The 13,081-nt window shown below is 35.2% G+C and overlaps 1 protein-coding gene across 1 annotated transcript in view; it reads left to right on the top strand.

Moving 5' to 3' along the window:
• MTREX (Mtr4 exosome RNA helicase) overlaps positions 1-13,081 on the top strand; it is a 43,927-nt gene that overhangs the window by 24,205 nt on the left and 6,641 nt on the right. The window contains exons 16-23 of the mRNA XM_059491988.1: positions 1,751-1,901; positions 3,659-3,831; positions 4,110-4,178; positions 8,288-8,416; positions 9,406-9,516; positions 9,814-10,002; positions 11,045-11,208; positions 12,542-12,647. Coding sequence (XP_059347971.1) covers positions 1,751-1,901; positions 3,659-3,831; positions 4,110-4,178; positions 8,288-8,416; positions 9,406-9,516; positions 9,814-10,002; positions 11,045-11,208; positions 12,542-12,647 — 1,092 coding nt within the window. The remainder of the gene's footprint in view (positions 1-1,750; positions 1,902-3,658; positions 3,832-4,109; positions 4,179-8,287; positions 8,417-9,405; positions 9,517-9,813; positions 10,003-11,044; positions 11,209-12,541; positions 12,648-13,081) is intronic.

Genomic DNA, 13,081 nt, shown 5'->3' with positions numbered 1-13,081 from the left:
ATGCATTATTTTAAGAGAATAAGAGGTACAAGACCATTGCAAACTGTTGCCCATTGTCTTTTATTATACTTTCAGATTAGATTTCACTTGCCATTTTATTCTTTGTCATTTGTTGTTTGTGGATAGCTTCAGACATCTAGTACAATTTTTATCAGACCTTGCTGTTTTTCTGTCTTTGCTTTTTTTACATTTCTTGTAAGTCCAGCCCTCTTTAAGTCTCTGGGAAATTTTGTTTTGCAGAACAATGAGATTGCACTTGTTTTCTGTTTAGGAATTCACAAGAGTTTAGTTTTTAAAAATCATTTAAACACTTAAAAACTTAATTATGTTACACTGTTGAAGATGAGTGTATTGTCATAAGTGTTTCAGGAATCAGGGAGGTATGGTAATGCACGTACTTGTTAACACCTTCAAAGAGCTCTGAAATATTTGTGAGATCTATCTTGGTTTTATAAAAAGCCTGTTTATGTTGCTGTTCTGCTATATTCTGTCCAGCTGTCTGTTGCTTCTGTTTTCCTCTGCTTTAGTTGCACACAAGCTTTAATTTTCTATTTCATAATTCCTGAATTTCCCTTTTATCCTTTCTGAAGGACTGTCTGATACCCATTCCTTTGGAACTAGCTTGGATGAAAGGTTATATGACTGTGGTTGGGCAGTTCTGTACTTCAGAAATGTTGGATCTCTCTCATCTGATTTCAGCAATTTGGTGTATCAAGGTGGCCTTCTGTGCTGACATTTAAGTGAGAGACAGTTTCTCAGGCTTGCCCTTTCTTGGAGAGGCTGTGTGTTCAGCTCTTCTAGATCTTCTTTGGACACTGTTCAAATGTTTTGTTTGTTCTTTGAATAACTGGTTGTTTTAGCCCATATCAATTAAATGTTTACTCTTTCGTAATAACAAGGTTGTCCTCTTGGATAGAACATAATAACAGCCAATGATGAATCAGAACCAAAGATGCATTTACTTAGTACAGTAGTCTTTTTTGACAGAGGACAATAGTAGACATTCTTAAAAAATAAGAATGGATCAAGAAGATAATGGTTCCCTGTAATACTTTCTCACCATCTTTTATTCTTAGGTTGATCAAAATACCTGTACATACTGCATTGTCGAAAAAAAAAAAAATTAACTTCCCAGAATCCCAGAATGGTGGGGGTTGTAAGGGACCTGTGGTGGTCATCTTTTCCAAAGCCATGGCTCTGTCATCTAGAGCAGGGTGCCCAGGACCATGTCCAGAGGAGAGTTCACAACTTCTCTCAAGCTACCTGCAAGTTACATTAATTTTATAATGAGACATAATTCAAGTTAAAGAACTAACAGATTGTCTATTTTTGTACAAAATTCCCTAGATACCAATGTAATCAGTATATCTTAGGACTTACAAATAAGTGATTTTTTAGTGTTAAAATAATAGATTCCTTTAAATAGCTAAGTAACTATTACTTTCAAGTTAATATCATGGCATCCAAAGTGTAAACTACTGGAAATATCTAAATTTTTTACCTGTCCTTTTCATTCAAATATAATTTATTATATCCTAGCTGTGATATGTACCTATACAGCACAAATACTTTTACATGTTCAGCATTGTTTAGGATTTTATGCAATATGTAATCTAAATTTAAGAGTAATTGTGCAATTAATCAAAGCAGCTCCTCATATGAAATACTGCATTGTGATTTATCCAATGTGTTCTTATATGCAACAATTAATATTTTTTTCAAATTAAAAATGTTCTTGTATCTTTTTCAGGGTTCAGCTGATCCCTTAAACAGTGCTTTCCACCTGACATACAACATGGTATTGAACTTACTTCGAGTGGAGGAAATTAACCCTGAATACATGTTAGAAAAATCATTTTATCAGTTCCAGCATTACAGAACTATTCCAGAAATAGTGGAAAGTAAGTATTGCTGCATATGCTAATGTGAGTAGGCATAATACACAGTAAAGTTGGGTATATTTATTATGCTTTGTTATGCTCTTAAGAGTTTTTACCTGTGCAGTTTTGTCTTCCCTGCCAACAGTTGCCAGTGCACCATTTGTTGCCATGTTATAGTTTCAGTAATTTCCTCTTGTTCTTAGGACCTCTACTGATATGTTCCATCAGTTTATGAAGAGAGCTTTCCTCTGTGAGTCAGACAAGAATGGTTGTCACATCACTAAATTATAGGGTGGGATGAAGGAAGAGCAATTTAAAACGTCCCATGGCTCATTCGAGATGCAGGGAAAAAAAATCTTATGGGAGAAAATCTTTCACCTTTTCGTATCTCAGTACAAGCTGTAAAAAGAACTCAAGTGCACTGCATTCAAGAGTAGTATAGGTGAGAAATACTTAATTATAATACAGAGAAATAATACAGAGAAAAATTCCGAGAGATCTGGGACTTTTAATTGCACTCCACTGAGTAAGTACATTTTGACCTATAATCCTTGAATAGTGAGTTTTCATGAGCCAAAGTCAATGTCTGGAAATTTCAACCAGTGTTTGAGAATGAGTCTTTCAAAACTTAGTCCAGGAGAATCTTAAGAACGTGAGAGGTAATTATGATTATTGAGCAGTTTATCTGTTCATTTCTTAATTGAATGTTAAGAGAGAAAGTGTGCATGTGCATGTAGCTTTGATAGCCATGCAGAGGGAGGGTTTCAGTTATCTTTCTGTTAGTTTGCAGGTGTAGTAGTAGTTAAATATAGTATTTATTTCCCTCTTCCAGTTGGCATGTCTGGATCTTTATTCTGTCATTCCAGCATTGATGTTTAAATAGAAGAATGGAGCTGAAGAACATTTTTCATAGCTCTTGGACAGTTTCAGTTTAGGCACCGTACTGGGCATTAGAATTTTGTAATCCCTTCAGCTGCAATTAAAAACACAAAGGAGAGAATTGGCTATTTAGGCTAAGGAAGAAAATATGCCATGAGTATGAATGGATGGCTTATTTCTGTTAAAAATTGGTAGGTGAAAATAAGGAGCACTTCCCCGAGTTGTCTCTCAAGTCCCAGTGAAGTGGGACTTCCAGGCCACTTACGAGCCTTCAAAAGCAGCATGTAGGAGGATGAGTTGGTAGAGAGGAAAAAAAGATTTTTTTATAGTCTGTTCTTAGTTTTTGTTTGCTGGTGATAATACCAGAATAAGAGAATGAATCATAATGTTTAGAATAAAAACTGATTTGCTTAAATAAGGCATAAAAATGTTGGAGGAAGAAAATACTGATTTTCAACTGATAAATCAGAGCTGAAAACAAGTTAGGAGGACCATCTTCTAACAACTTTCCTCTTGTTGAAACATATCTTTTTAGAAGATATCTTTGAGCAATCTTATTTCTGTAGGAGGAGATAAAAAGCAGTGGTAGATCTTTCTACAAAATCATTGCAAGTTTTGATGGGGCTTCTGTGCAAACCTAGATCAGTTATTCCTGGATAATTGGGTGCCAGCCTATGCCAGTTTCTCAAGCTTGTTTATTTTAAGAAAATAACACTGGTATTTAATTCAGTGGACAAATTTACAGATTTCTAGCTTTCCAGAGAATGGATTATCGTAAGTAAAAAATTAGTACTAGAAGTGGTCACAAAATATTAATCATGGAGATCTGAAAGTGAAACACTGATTCCTTAATCTGTGTGCAGCTATTAATTTTCATTACATTTTCCTTTTCATTATAGAAGTCAATAATTTGGAAGCACAGTACAACAAAATTGTAATTCCCAATGAAGAAAATGTGGTGATATACTATAGAATCCGCCAGCAGCTTGCAAAACTGGGTAAAGATATTGAAGAGTATATTCACAAACCAAAGTACTGCTTGCCCTTTCTACAGCCAGGAAGACTAGTAAAGGTAATTTGATTTTTCTTTTGTTTTGTTTTTCATTTCTACCTATTTGTGAAATCTGCAAGGTTCATTTATGTCTGCTAGTTTACCTACATATGTCACACTAAGCACCAATTTTGACTTGAGTTTCTTTGCTAAGCATTCAGTAATGCATTAAAATAAATACTGTTTTCATGATTATTAGTAGTCCACGACTGCTATTGTAAATACCAAAAATATAAAATGTTGTGCTTGCCAGGATGTTGTTATATATGTTATGTTATAACATCTTGTAATATTTCCAGGTGAAGAATGAAGGTGATGACTATGGATGGGGAGTGGTTGTTAATTTCTCTAAGAAATCAAATGTTAAGGTAAAATACACATTCTCTCCATTACCAAAATATATACCTGACTGTTTTTTCTGAAAATAAGATAAAACTTCTATTTATTTATACTTCTCAAAGGCAAAAAAATTTCCTTTTACCCCAAATTTACAAAAAGCTCTGAACTTCTTGAAGTGAAAGTGTAAAGAAATGAAGCTGTAGAGGATGAAGGAAACTCCAAGTCTGGTGTTCAGTTTTTAACTTTTAATATATTTGTGGAAGAAATGCTTGCTTGTACATACCACTGAAAACGTTTCAAACTAAGTTGTTTCCGAAATGTTGCCAGTGCTAATTTAAGCTGTTCATGAGAAAGATACTTTAATGTTTTCTTCAGAAAATCTACAGAAGCCCTAAGAGAAGGCTGAGAACAGTGGGAGACTGACATTTAGCTCTATGAAGAAGGTTATCTTAAACTGGCAAACTTTGCTTTGAGTCCTAATTAGGACATGAAACAGGGAATAGCTTGTCCTCTGATTCGTTGCCATAAACTTGGAAAATTAAAATACAAAGAGAGCAAAACAGTAGAAATGGATCTGAGGACATTTGGAAGAAAAGACAGGGCAGTGATGCAATAGAAGCCAGACTTCCAGAAATGCATTTTCATAGTTGGTCTCTGTGTAACCCTTAGATGATATGTTGGTCTCCCTTTCAAAAATGTTTTGACCAGCTACTCAGCTCTGTAAATGAAAACCTAAGTTACAACCATATTCTTCTGTGATAGCATTTTGGCTGTAATTTTAGCAGAGCATTGGCTTTATTTGCTAGATCTAAATGCAAAGTTGTATCTGTTAAATTCTGGTGGTGCCTGTTCATTGTGGCACCTTTTGGTGCTTTTCTACCATATATTCACTAAAGAGGAAATGAGAAAAATGTGTTCATACAGAACTTATTAGAAGAGATTCTGTTTTGTTTTCCATCTTCCTTTTGAAAATCATATTTCTTTCTTTTTTTCAAGTTGAAAAACTGGGCTGTTACTGCTGCTGCTTAAATCTTTGGTTGTGGATTGCTTTTCACATAGAGACACACAGCAATAAACCAGATTGTCCCCTAGTCCCAGCTTTCTCTGTGAAATTGCCAACTTCTGTGTCACTTGGAGGCATTTCTTCTATCTGTGTCATATTTTATTCACATATATATTTGCCTTCCCTATCTGGCCTGTGTCACTGTTATATGAACCTTTGGGCTTGAATATTAGCTTTGAAATTATGGACTGTTTTGTAAGAGATGGATGTGACTCCAGCAGCTCTTTTTTCATTAAGTTGTTCTAGCAGCTGGATTGAATTTTTCCTTCTGAGTGTGTGGATGGAAAGAATGACAGTAGGTGCTGGGAATTAAGGAACAAACTTAAAGCTATGTAACTTCTAAAGTCAGTATGAAAGACTAGTTTCTGTGAGCAGAGGCAAAACAAATTACTTAAAGAAGGTATTGTTTACCCGTTTTAGTGTCTGTTCAATGCATTTTTGTCCTGAGACACAGATGTCATTCCCCTTTACTAATTAAAGTATACCAGTATACTTATTTAGTACCAGAAAGATATTACTTATGCTGTATCTTTAGACCTTCATCTGCTTCTAAGAGCAGTTCTTTGGGTTTACTTTTAGGAATTATGTTGAATTCAGTCTATATCACTAGTTCAGTTGCAAAATTTTCTTTGCTATATCATAGTTCCTAAATCCTTTTTTAAATGAGAAATCTGTACAATTAATAATGAATTTCAGGTTAAAGTATGTCTGTATTTCACATAATACTCCTTCTTCTTTGCACTGTGAAAGCAAATGCATGAGCTATGTCAATTATGTTTATTATTAATTATGTGTAGCTGCTTTTCCAATATGATTAGACAAATCAGTGTTCCATGAAACTGTCAATACAAACAGCACTTTCCTGTCTACTGTTGTTCGGAATAGAATTTGTCTCAAGCAGAGATGCTTGCTATATATCCTGCATTATAGTAGGCAGCACAATAACTATGTCCTTTGGAATTTATAAAACCCCATAAAAGTTTTTGAGTGAGAATTTTATTTCCACTGGATTGTGTCACCAGTGAGCTTATGCTACTGTTGTGCTCTTGATGGTATTATTTCATCGCTGATTCTAGACATGAAATTTTTGTCTCTTAACAATTATTGATAGCAAATTTTGAGATGCTGCAGTTCTATCTTCCCTAGATTATTATAATCCTTTTATATTTATAACGTTTACTACATAAACATCTCTTTTAGTGCTGTGTCATGGTCATTGAATTTTCCGTAAGTTTGATATTACTTATCTGGGACTCTGAATTTGTTATTTGTTCTATCCTTCTTGGTTCTGGGGCACAATCATCCTTCTTATTTTGTTTTGTTTCCAAACACTTGAAGTAAGAGCTGTTTCAGGGCAAATCTAAAATCCTAAGAATTTAAATAATTCTTCAGTACTCTGCTCAAAAGGGCTTAATTTTGTTCTGTGAATTGATGCAGCATGAATTAAAGAATCATTTGAACTTGATATTACAGAGAAGTCTATGGCTAACAATTGTTTTAAAGGTTCTAGTCTCCTCTTATTCTTGCATATAGAAACGTCCATTGCTGTTCTAGGGTGTAGTGGTTTTTAGTACCTATACTGTTGTAAGAAACGCATGGAAGGAAACAGTACACGTTAAGAAAAGCAGTTGTAGATTGACTCACATCTAGTCAGCATTTTCTCAAGGATGTTGGTGTATATAAACTTAAGGAGAATAATATTAGCAGCAGCTGTTTATGATTTTTATACTCCTGCTTTACTAGTAAGTTTACAGTACAATCACAGGTAAAAATATTTTTTCCTCTCTTTTTAGACATTTTCTAGACATCTCTAATTCTAGTATTTTCTGTAGCACATTTGTGCAGCTATGAGTGAGCTTCATTCAAGTCAGCAGTACCTTTCCTGGCTTTGTCTGGATAGTGATCTGGTAGATGTGGGTGTTTTAAAATTGTAATTTAGAGGGTGGCAGTGGTTTGGATCTCCTACATTGCTGTGAGTGCTTTCTGCAAATGTAGAATATAACTCAGAGGAACAGTTTCTTCCTCAGCAAGTAATTGGCATTTCTTGAAGAAATAATTTAGCTTGTACAACAGGATAACTCTGTTTTTCTCCTTAGTTTATGATGGCACTTTCTTGTAGCAATTCTGAGAATATCTTAAAAATGCCAGCTGGCATGCAGTGAAATAAAATAGTATGTTGTAGATTTGTAATGAATAATATTGCCCAGTAAAAGTGAACTGAGTTAAGATGGGATTTTGAAAATAATGTTTTCTTTTCCTCTTGTATTTGGAAGCAAAAAGCTTACACATGGTACTTTAAAAAAGACTGGCAATAGTTATTTGGATCAACATGCAGTAGGGTTGTTCAAATACACTCCTACTATGAGCAAGTATTTTTAGGACTTCAAACAGAAGAAAGTTATAGGCCTAACACAAAAGGCAGACATCACCTTTTAAAGCGGTGTGTAAAAAAGGTTATGGCCTTGTGAACAGTAGTCTTTAATCACCACATCTACATGTTTGTGTTCTTTAAATGAATGTCGGATGTTATGGATACAGTTTGGGTTGTGTAAAGATGCACCCTGCAAGACGCTGCTTTCTGCTTGCCACAGACACAAGCTGTTATGTTTGAAAGATTTTTTTGCGGTCTTTGTTGTGCATGAAAACTTGAACCTGCAAACCTGCAAATTAAAGAGATCCCCCAAATTTTGGTGGTTTTTTTTTTCAAATGCAAAATTCAGTACTGCTAGCATGATGCAAATATGCATTACAGTTTTAAAGCATACTGACTTACTTCAAATGAGCTACATACAGAAGAAAATGCAGATGCAGCTGAAACTTCAATCAGACTTTAGGCTACTCTGGCAGTATGGAGGAGGGCAATTTTTTCAAGTATATTTTTCTATGGGGGGATCTTTCAATCAGTTTACCAGATGTGGGTTTTGAGAATGTAGTACAACACTGAGCTGATACTCTGTAAGAGACATAGCTAATTTTGTACCTTTAATGTTGGAGAAATCATGTGTTTTTCATTCATTCCTGTTTGTATTTTAAAATAACTGCTACAGACCTGCTCTTTTTTTGTACCCTCAACAGCCAAATTCTGGTGAATTGGACCCATTGTATGTAGTCGAAGTGCTCCTGCGCTGCAGCAAAGACAGTTTGAAAAATTCTGCTACTGAGTCTGCAAAGCCAGCCAGACCTGATGAGAGAGGAGAGATGCAGGTTTGTTACATGTTTTTATTCTCAGTAGTTCCTTATAAACTTTCCCAAGTCTTCATTTCCAAACCATTTGCACACTGGTAAAAGAGGGTCTGATGCATTTAAGGAAGAGAAAGGCATACAGATTCTAACTCTGCCTTCTTAATAAATTAAAGTAATCAATTTTTAGTAGTACCGTTTGACAGATGCTTTTTTTTTTAGCAATATCTTGTCTCTGGAATAGAATTCCTTTTTATTTATGAAAATTATTAAGACTGGAAAAGGTTTTCAAGATCATTTAGTCCAACCCTTGAATGTCATCTTATCACTTACATTATAGCACGATGTGCCACATCCAGTTGTTTCTTGAACCCTTCCAGAGAAGGTGACTCCACCACCTCTCTGGACAGCTGCACAAAACTCATTCTAAAAATAAATTGATTTTTTTTAAGTGAAAATATTTGCACTATTTAAAATTTTCAAATTGAAACCCTTGATATTTCAAATATCAAGACAAACAGTTACACTGCCTTGTAATTTGTCTGCAGGTTTGTTCTCAGAAACTCCATTTAAACCTTGGAGTTTAATGCAGTAGTGATTCTTCATGGTGTCATGATGGTTTTCATACTTAGGAAGATGTATTTTCTGTCTTGATGTTCTCTGCTGGTAGCATTCTTAGTTAAGTATATGACAATAATCAGTCTGCTTTGGATCAGAAGAGGTATTCCAATAAGTAAGATGCAAGGTAATAGAAAAGCTGCTGTTTTGTTTTCAGTTGTAATCTTTCTCCACATGTAACTGCATTCAGAATTTTCCCATTTGGACAATTACTTTTCTTCTTTGTGAATGCTTTAGGTTATTGGTCGCATTTTCCTGCTTTCTGATATTCCTTTACCCGCTACTGTGTTCTTGAGCACTAAGTCTTCCTTTTCCCTTGAAAAGGTTTTGCCATGAACCAATAATAAGAGGTATGTGTTTTACTGATTTATGAGTTACTACACTCTCTTTGATAGGTTGTTCCTGTTTTGGTGCATCTTGTCTCAGCTATCAGCAGTATCCGCCTCTACATACCAAAAGACCTGAGGCCTATTGATAACAGGCAAAGTGTGTTAAAATCTGTACTGGTAAGTTCCACTAGACTGTGTAAGTACTCTGCTCTGCTTAGTGAGGTACTCTTAAACCCAAGGCAACTTGTAAAGAAATTTGTGTAAAGTTTCTGTCACACCCTTATTCTTTAAAGGCGTTGGCAGCCACAATGTCAATTGTTTTTCCTTGTCAAGTAATTTTAAACAGATTTTGAGAACTCCTGAAACATCACATAACTTTAACATTACAGCCTCCTGTGTCTCTATAGTTGTGCCAGCTAATTTTACTGTTACTTATCTTCAAAAAAAAAAAACAAAACTTTTTCATCATTTTAGGAGGTACAGAGACGTTTTCCTGATGGAGTACCCTTACTAGATCCTATTGATGACATGGGCATCAAGGACCAAGGGTTGAAAAAAGTAATCCAAAAAATAGAGGCATTTGAGCATAGGATGTATTCACATCCTCTTCACAACGATCCAAACTTGGAAACCATATACAAACTTTGTGAAAAAAAAGCACAGGTAAAGATACAAACCAAATTACTTTGTGTTTAGTTACAGAGGGGGGAGGGAGGTTGTCTTTCTACTTCCTTTTATTTTTATTTGCAAAGCCCAAATCAACTCTTTTAAATTTACTGAATCTCACTAACAAAATGGCTGAGTTGGTAGTATGCCCTTCCTTGGTACAAATGTACGTCTGAAAAGAAAGCTTCAGAGGAAATTTTCAGGAATTAGAAGGTTACAGGGGTTTTTTTCACTGATTAGACGTAGCACAATGCTGTGTAGGAAAAGTCTTCATAGATAATTTTAATTGATATTTTTAATACATTTGTGCAAACCTAAGTTGAATTGATGGGGCTTATTAGCTTGAGTAACGCACCAGAGAAATCATTGTGCTTCTGCTTCCTGAGCTGACTCTCAGCCTGGAAGCAATTACTTGTTTTGTATAGAGTTGTACTGTCTTAGGCTGAAATCAGTTATGCATAAAACCAGCTTTCATATTTTTCTGCTGCTTGAGAAAACAGGTTCTCCAGGAGCCACTTCACAGAAGTGAGGTGGTTCTGGAATGGGCAGCACAGAGTTGCCTGTGGTAAGACCTGATTGACCGAGCAGCTTTTTGTGAAGGTGTCTGCTGTATGGATGTAGATGGTGACTGTGATGAACTGCAAGCTACTGGAGAAGTTCTAATAGCAGAAAATTATGCCTTACATTTCATTGAATAATTGGTTAGCTGAGACTTAGTATAGGTCTTAGAAGATGAGTGCTCACTTCTCAACAGAGAATTTTTTGTCATTTAGTGTGGACTGATTTGGTTTGTTTCCCACTGTGGGTAAATAGCTTAACTTCCCAGGCTTACCAGGTAAATGGAGCTGACTTTTTTACTATTATTATAAAATCAGTTTTAAACCTTCCTCTTAGAATTCTTAGGCAAGTCAACTTGTGAAGTAGTATGTTCATATACCATTGTTCTGAGGCATTTATGTAAATTAAACAATGTCTTTAAAACAGTTGCGTCTGTTAAACCAGCAAGGTGTAATTCCTCTTCTTCTGGCCCCCCACCCAGATTGCTATGGATATTAAAGTAGCAAAGCGAGAATTGAAGAAAGCCAGAACTGTCCTGCAAATGGATGAACTCAAATGCCGCAAGCGTGTTTTGAGAAGACTGGGGTTTGCCACGTCTTCAGATGTTATTGAGATGAAAGGACGGGTTGCTTGTGAAATCAGCAGGTAACTGGCTTCTGTGCAAGCTGTTCATTGTCGTGTATATACACATTATTGTCCTTGCTAAAATTAGTACATTATGTTTATATTTTAAAGTTTTGAGAAAATTAGAAAAGGATTCTTTAAGAGACTCTGTTCTGTGTAATAAATATAATATGCTGATTCAAGCAGCGTAAGTAAAGTAGCAACTTAAGGACAAAATACAATAGGTTTTAAAATTAAAATGTAGACATGAAAATGGCAAAACAATAGGCTTTTTGTGCCTGACTTGCGTAGTAGCATGTGTTTTCATGTAATGTTGTACATTGCATGAGGGGAAGGTCTTGATTTCTGTGGTTGACATTGGACCAGGATTGTTGGTACAATCACTCAGAAATGAGTGTAGCAATGATTGTCAGCAGTTACCAAGTCACTGACAGGTTTGCAATAGAGCGAAATTGCTTCCAAAGGAATCTGTGAAGTGATGCATTTTACTGTAATACATTTATCAGGTACATATATATTGAAAAAGGTGAAAAAAATCATGAATCAGACTTTAATATCTTACAGTGTAACTCAGATTTTGATAGGATTTTGTATTTTTCAAAGTCACAGTGACTGCTGTACTCCTTGTCTTACAGGTAAGTTTATTTGATAGCTAATTGTCTTGCAAAATCTGATACCAAGTAGGGAAGCTGAATCTGAGTTTTATCTACTTCCTGACTGTCTGGAATGGTTTGAGTTACACATCTCTCTTTTTAAAAAATCATACGTTGTTTTTCTCCCATCCTATACATTTTTTTTTGATTACCCCAAAAATAGAGGTGTTTTATCCAAATAAATATGTTTGGAGTTTGTATCTGCATCATGTAGTTACTTTTATAATTCATGATTAAGTCTTTATTCCTCAAGTAAATTGAAGCAAGTTTGTTCCTTTCTTCAGTATTTTGGAAATATCCAATTGAATTTTTTCTAAGCAGCAACAGTACTAGTTTTAGTCCTTTTCTGAAGTTACCTAACTCCCTAGTTCTTTCTGATCTCTTGATATTCTGTCTGAGAGAAACTGACTAACTCAGCTGTTCATACTAACTCATATGATCTGTCAGGAGAGTTTTATTGTAGTCCAGTAAGTGCTTTTAGTTTATTTAAAATACTGTTGCAGTCTCTTAATCATTAGCATTCTGCTTAAGAGGCTAGTACACTTGTTTGTGTGTATGTGTATTTTGTGTTCTAACAGCAAAATTAAGATGCTGGTTTTTTAATCCATATCCAGTTGCTTCAGAAAACAGATTATTAGTTCTTCATTTAAAAATTACATATCAGTAAGTCCTTCCCCTAAGCTTCATTCTTTTTATTTTAGTGCTGATGAACTACTCCTGACGGAAATGATGTTCAATGGTCTTTTCAATGATTTGTCTGCAGAGCAGGCAACTGCACTACTCAGCTGTTTCGTGTTTCAAGAGAATGTGAGTTACTTCTTCAATTCAAGAACTCTAGACATTCCTGTCTTTTAACAATACTGTTTTTAATTCAGTTGCAGAAATTGGTCATAATAGTATGAGCCATTGCACATTTTTGATTGCTTTCTAAGATGTTTGACATGAACTCCTGTTGAATTTGGCGAAAACATTTCAGCTTCAATGCTAAAGTCTCTTTCCTCAAGAGACACCCCCAAGGTTGTGTTAAATTGCAGTCTTCCTCCTGCAATGAAGCAGTATCATTAGATTGTCAGCATGTGCTGCTATTAATACACACATACCCCTCCATATAACTGAAAATGTAGAATGATCATCTCAGGAAGATGCTCAGCAATAACTGCACCCTGCACTCTGGGATGAGCATATATTTAATCCTCAGACATGCCTGTGTTACGTTACATGGTCAGTACCCTTGACTATTG

The sequence above is a fragment of the Ammospiza nelsoni genome, chromosome Z, assembly GCF_027579445.1.
Source record: "Ammospiza nelsoni isolate bAmmNel1 chromosome Z, bAmmNel1.pri, whole genome shotgun sequence".
Classification (NCBI taxonomy): Eukaryota; Metazoa; Chordata; class Aves; order Passeriformes; family Passerellidae; genus Ammospiza; species Ammospiza nelsoni.
Note: the sequence above shows the minus strand (reverse complement) of the source record. Positions and strands in the feature narration are given on the sequence as shown.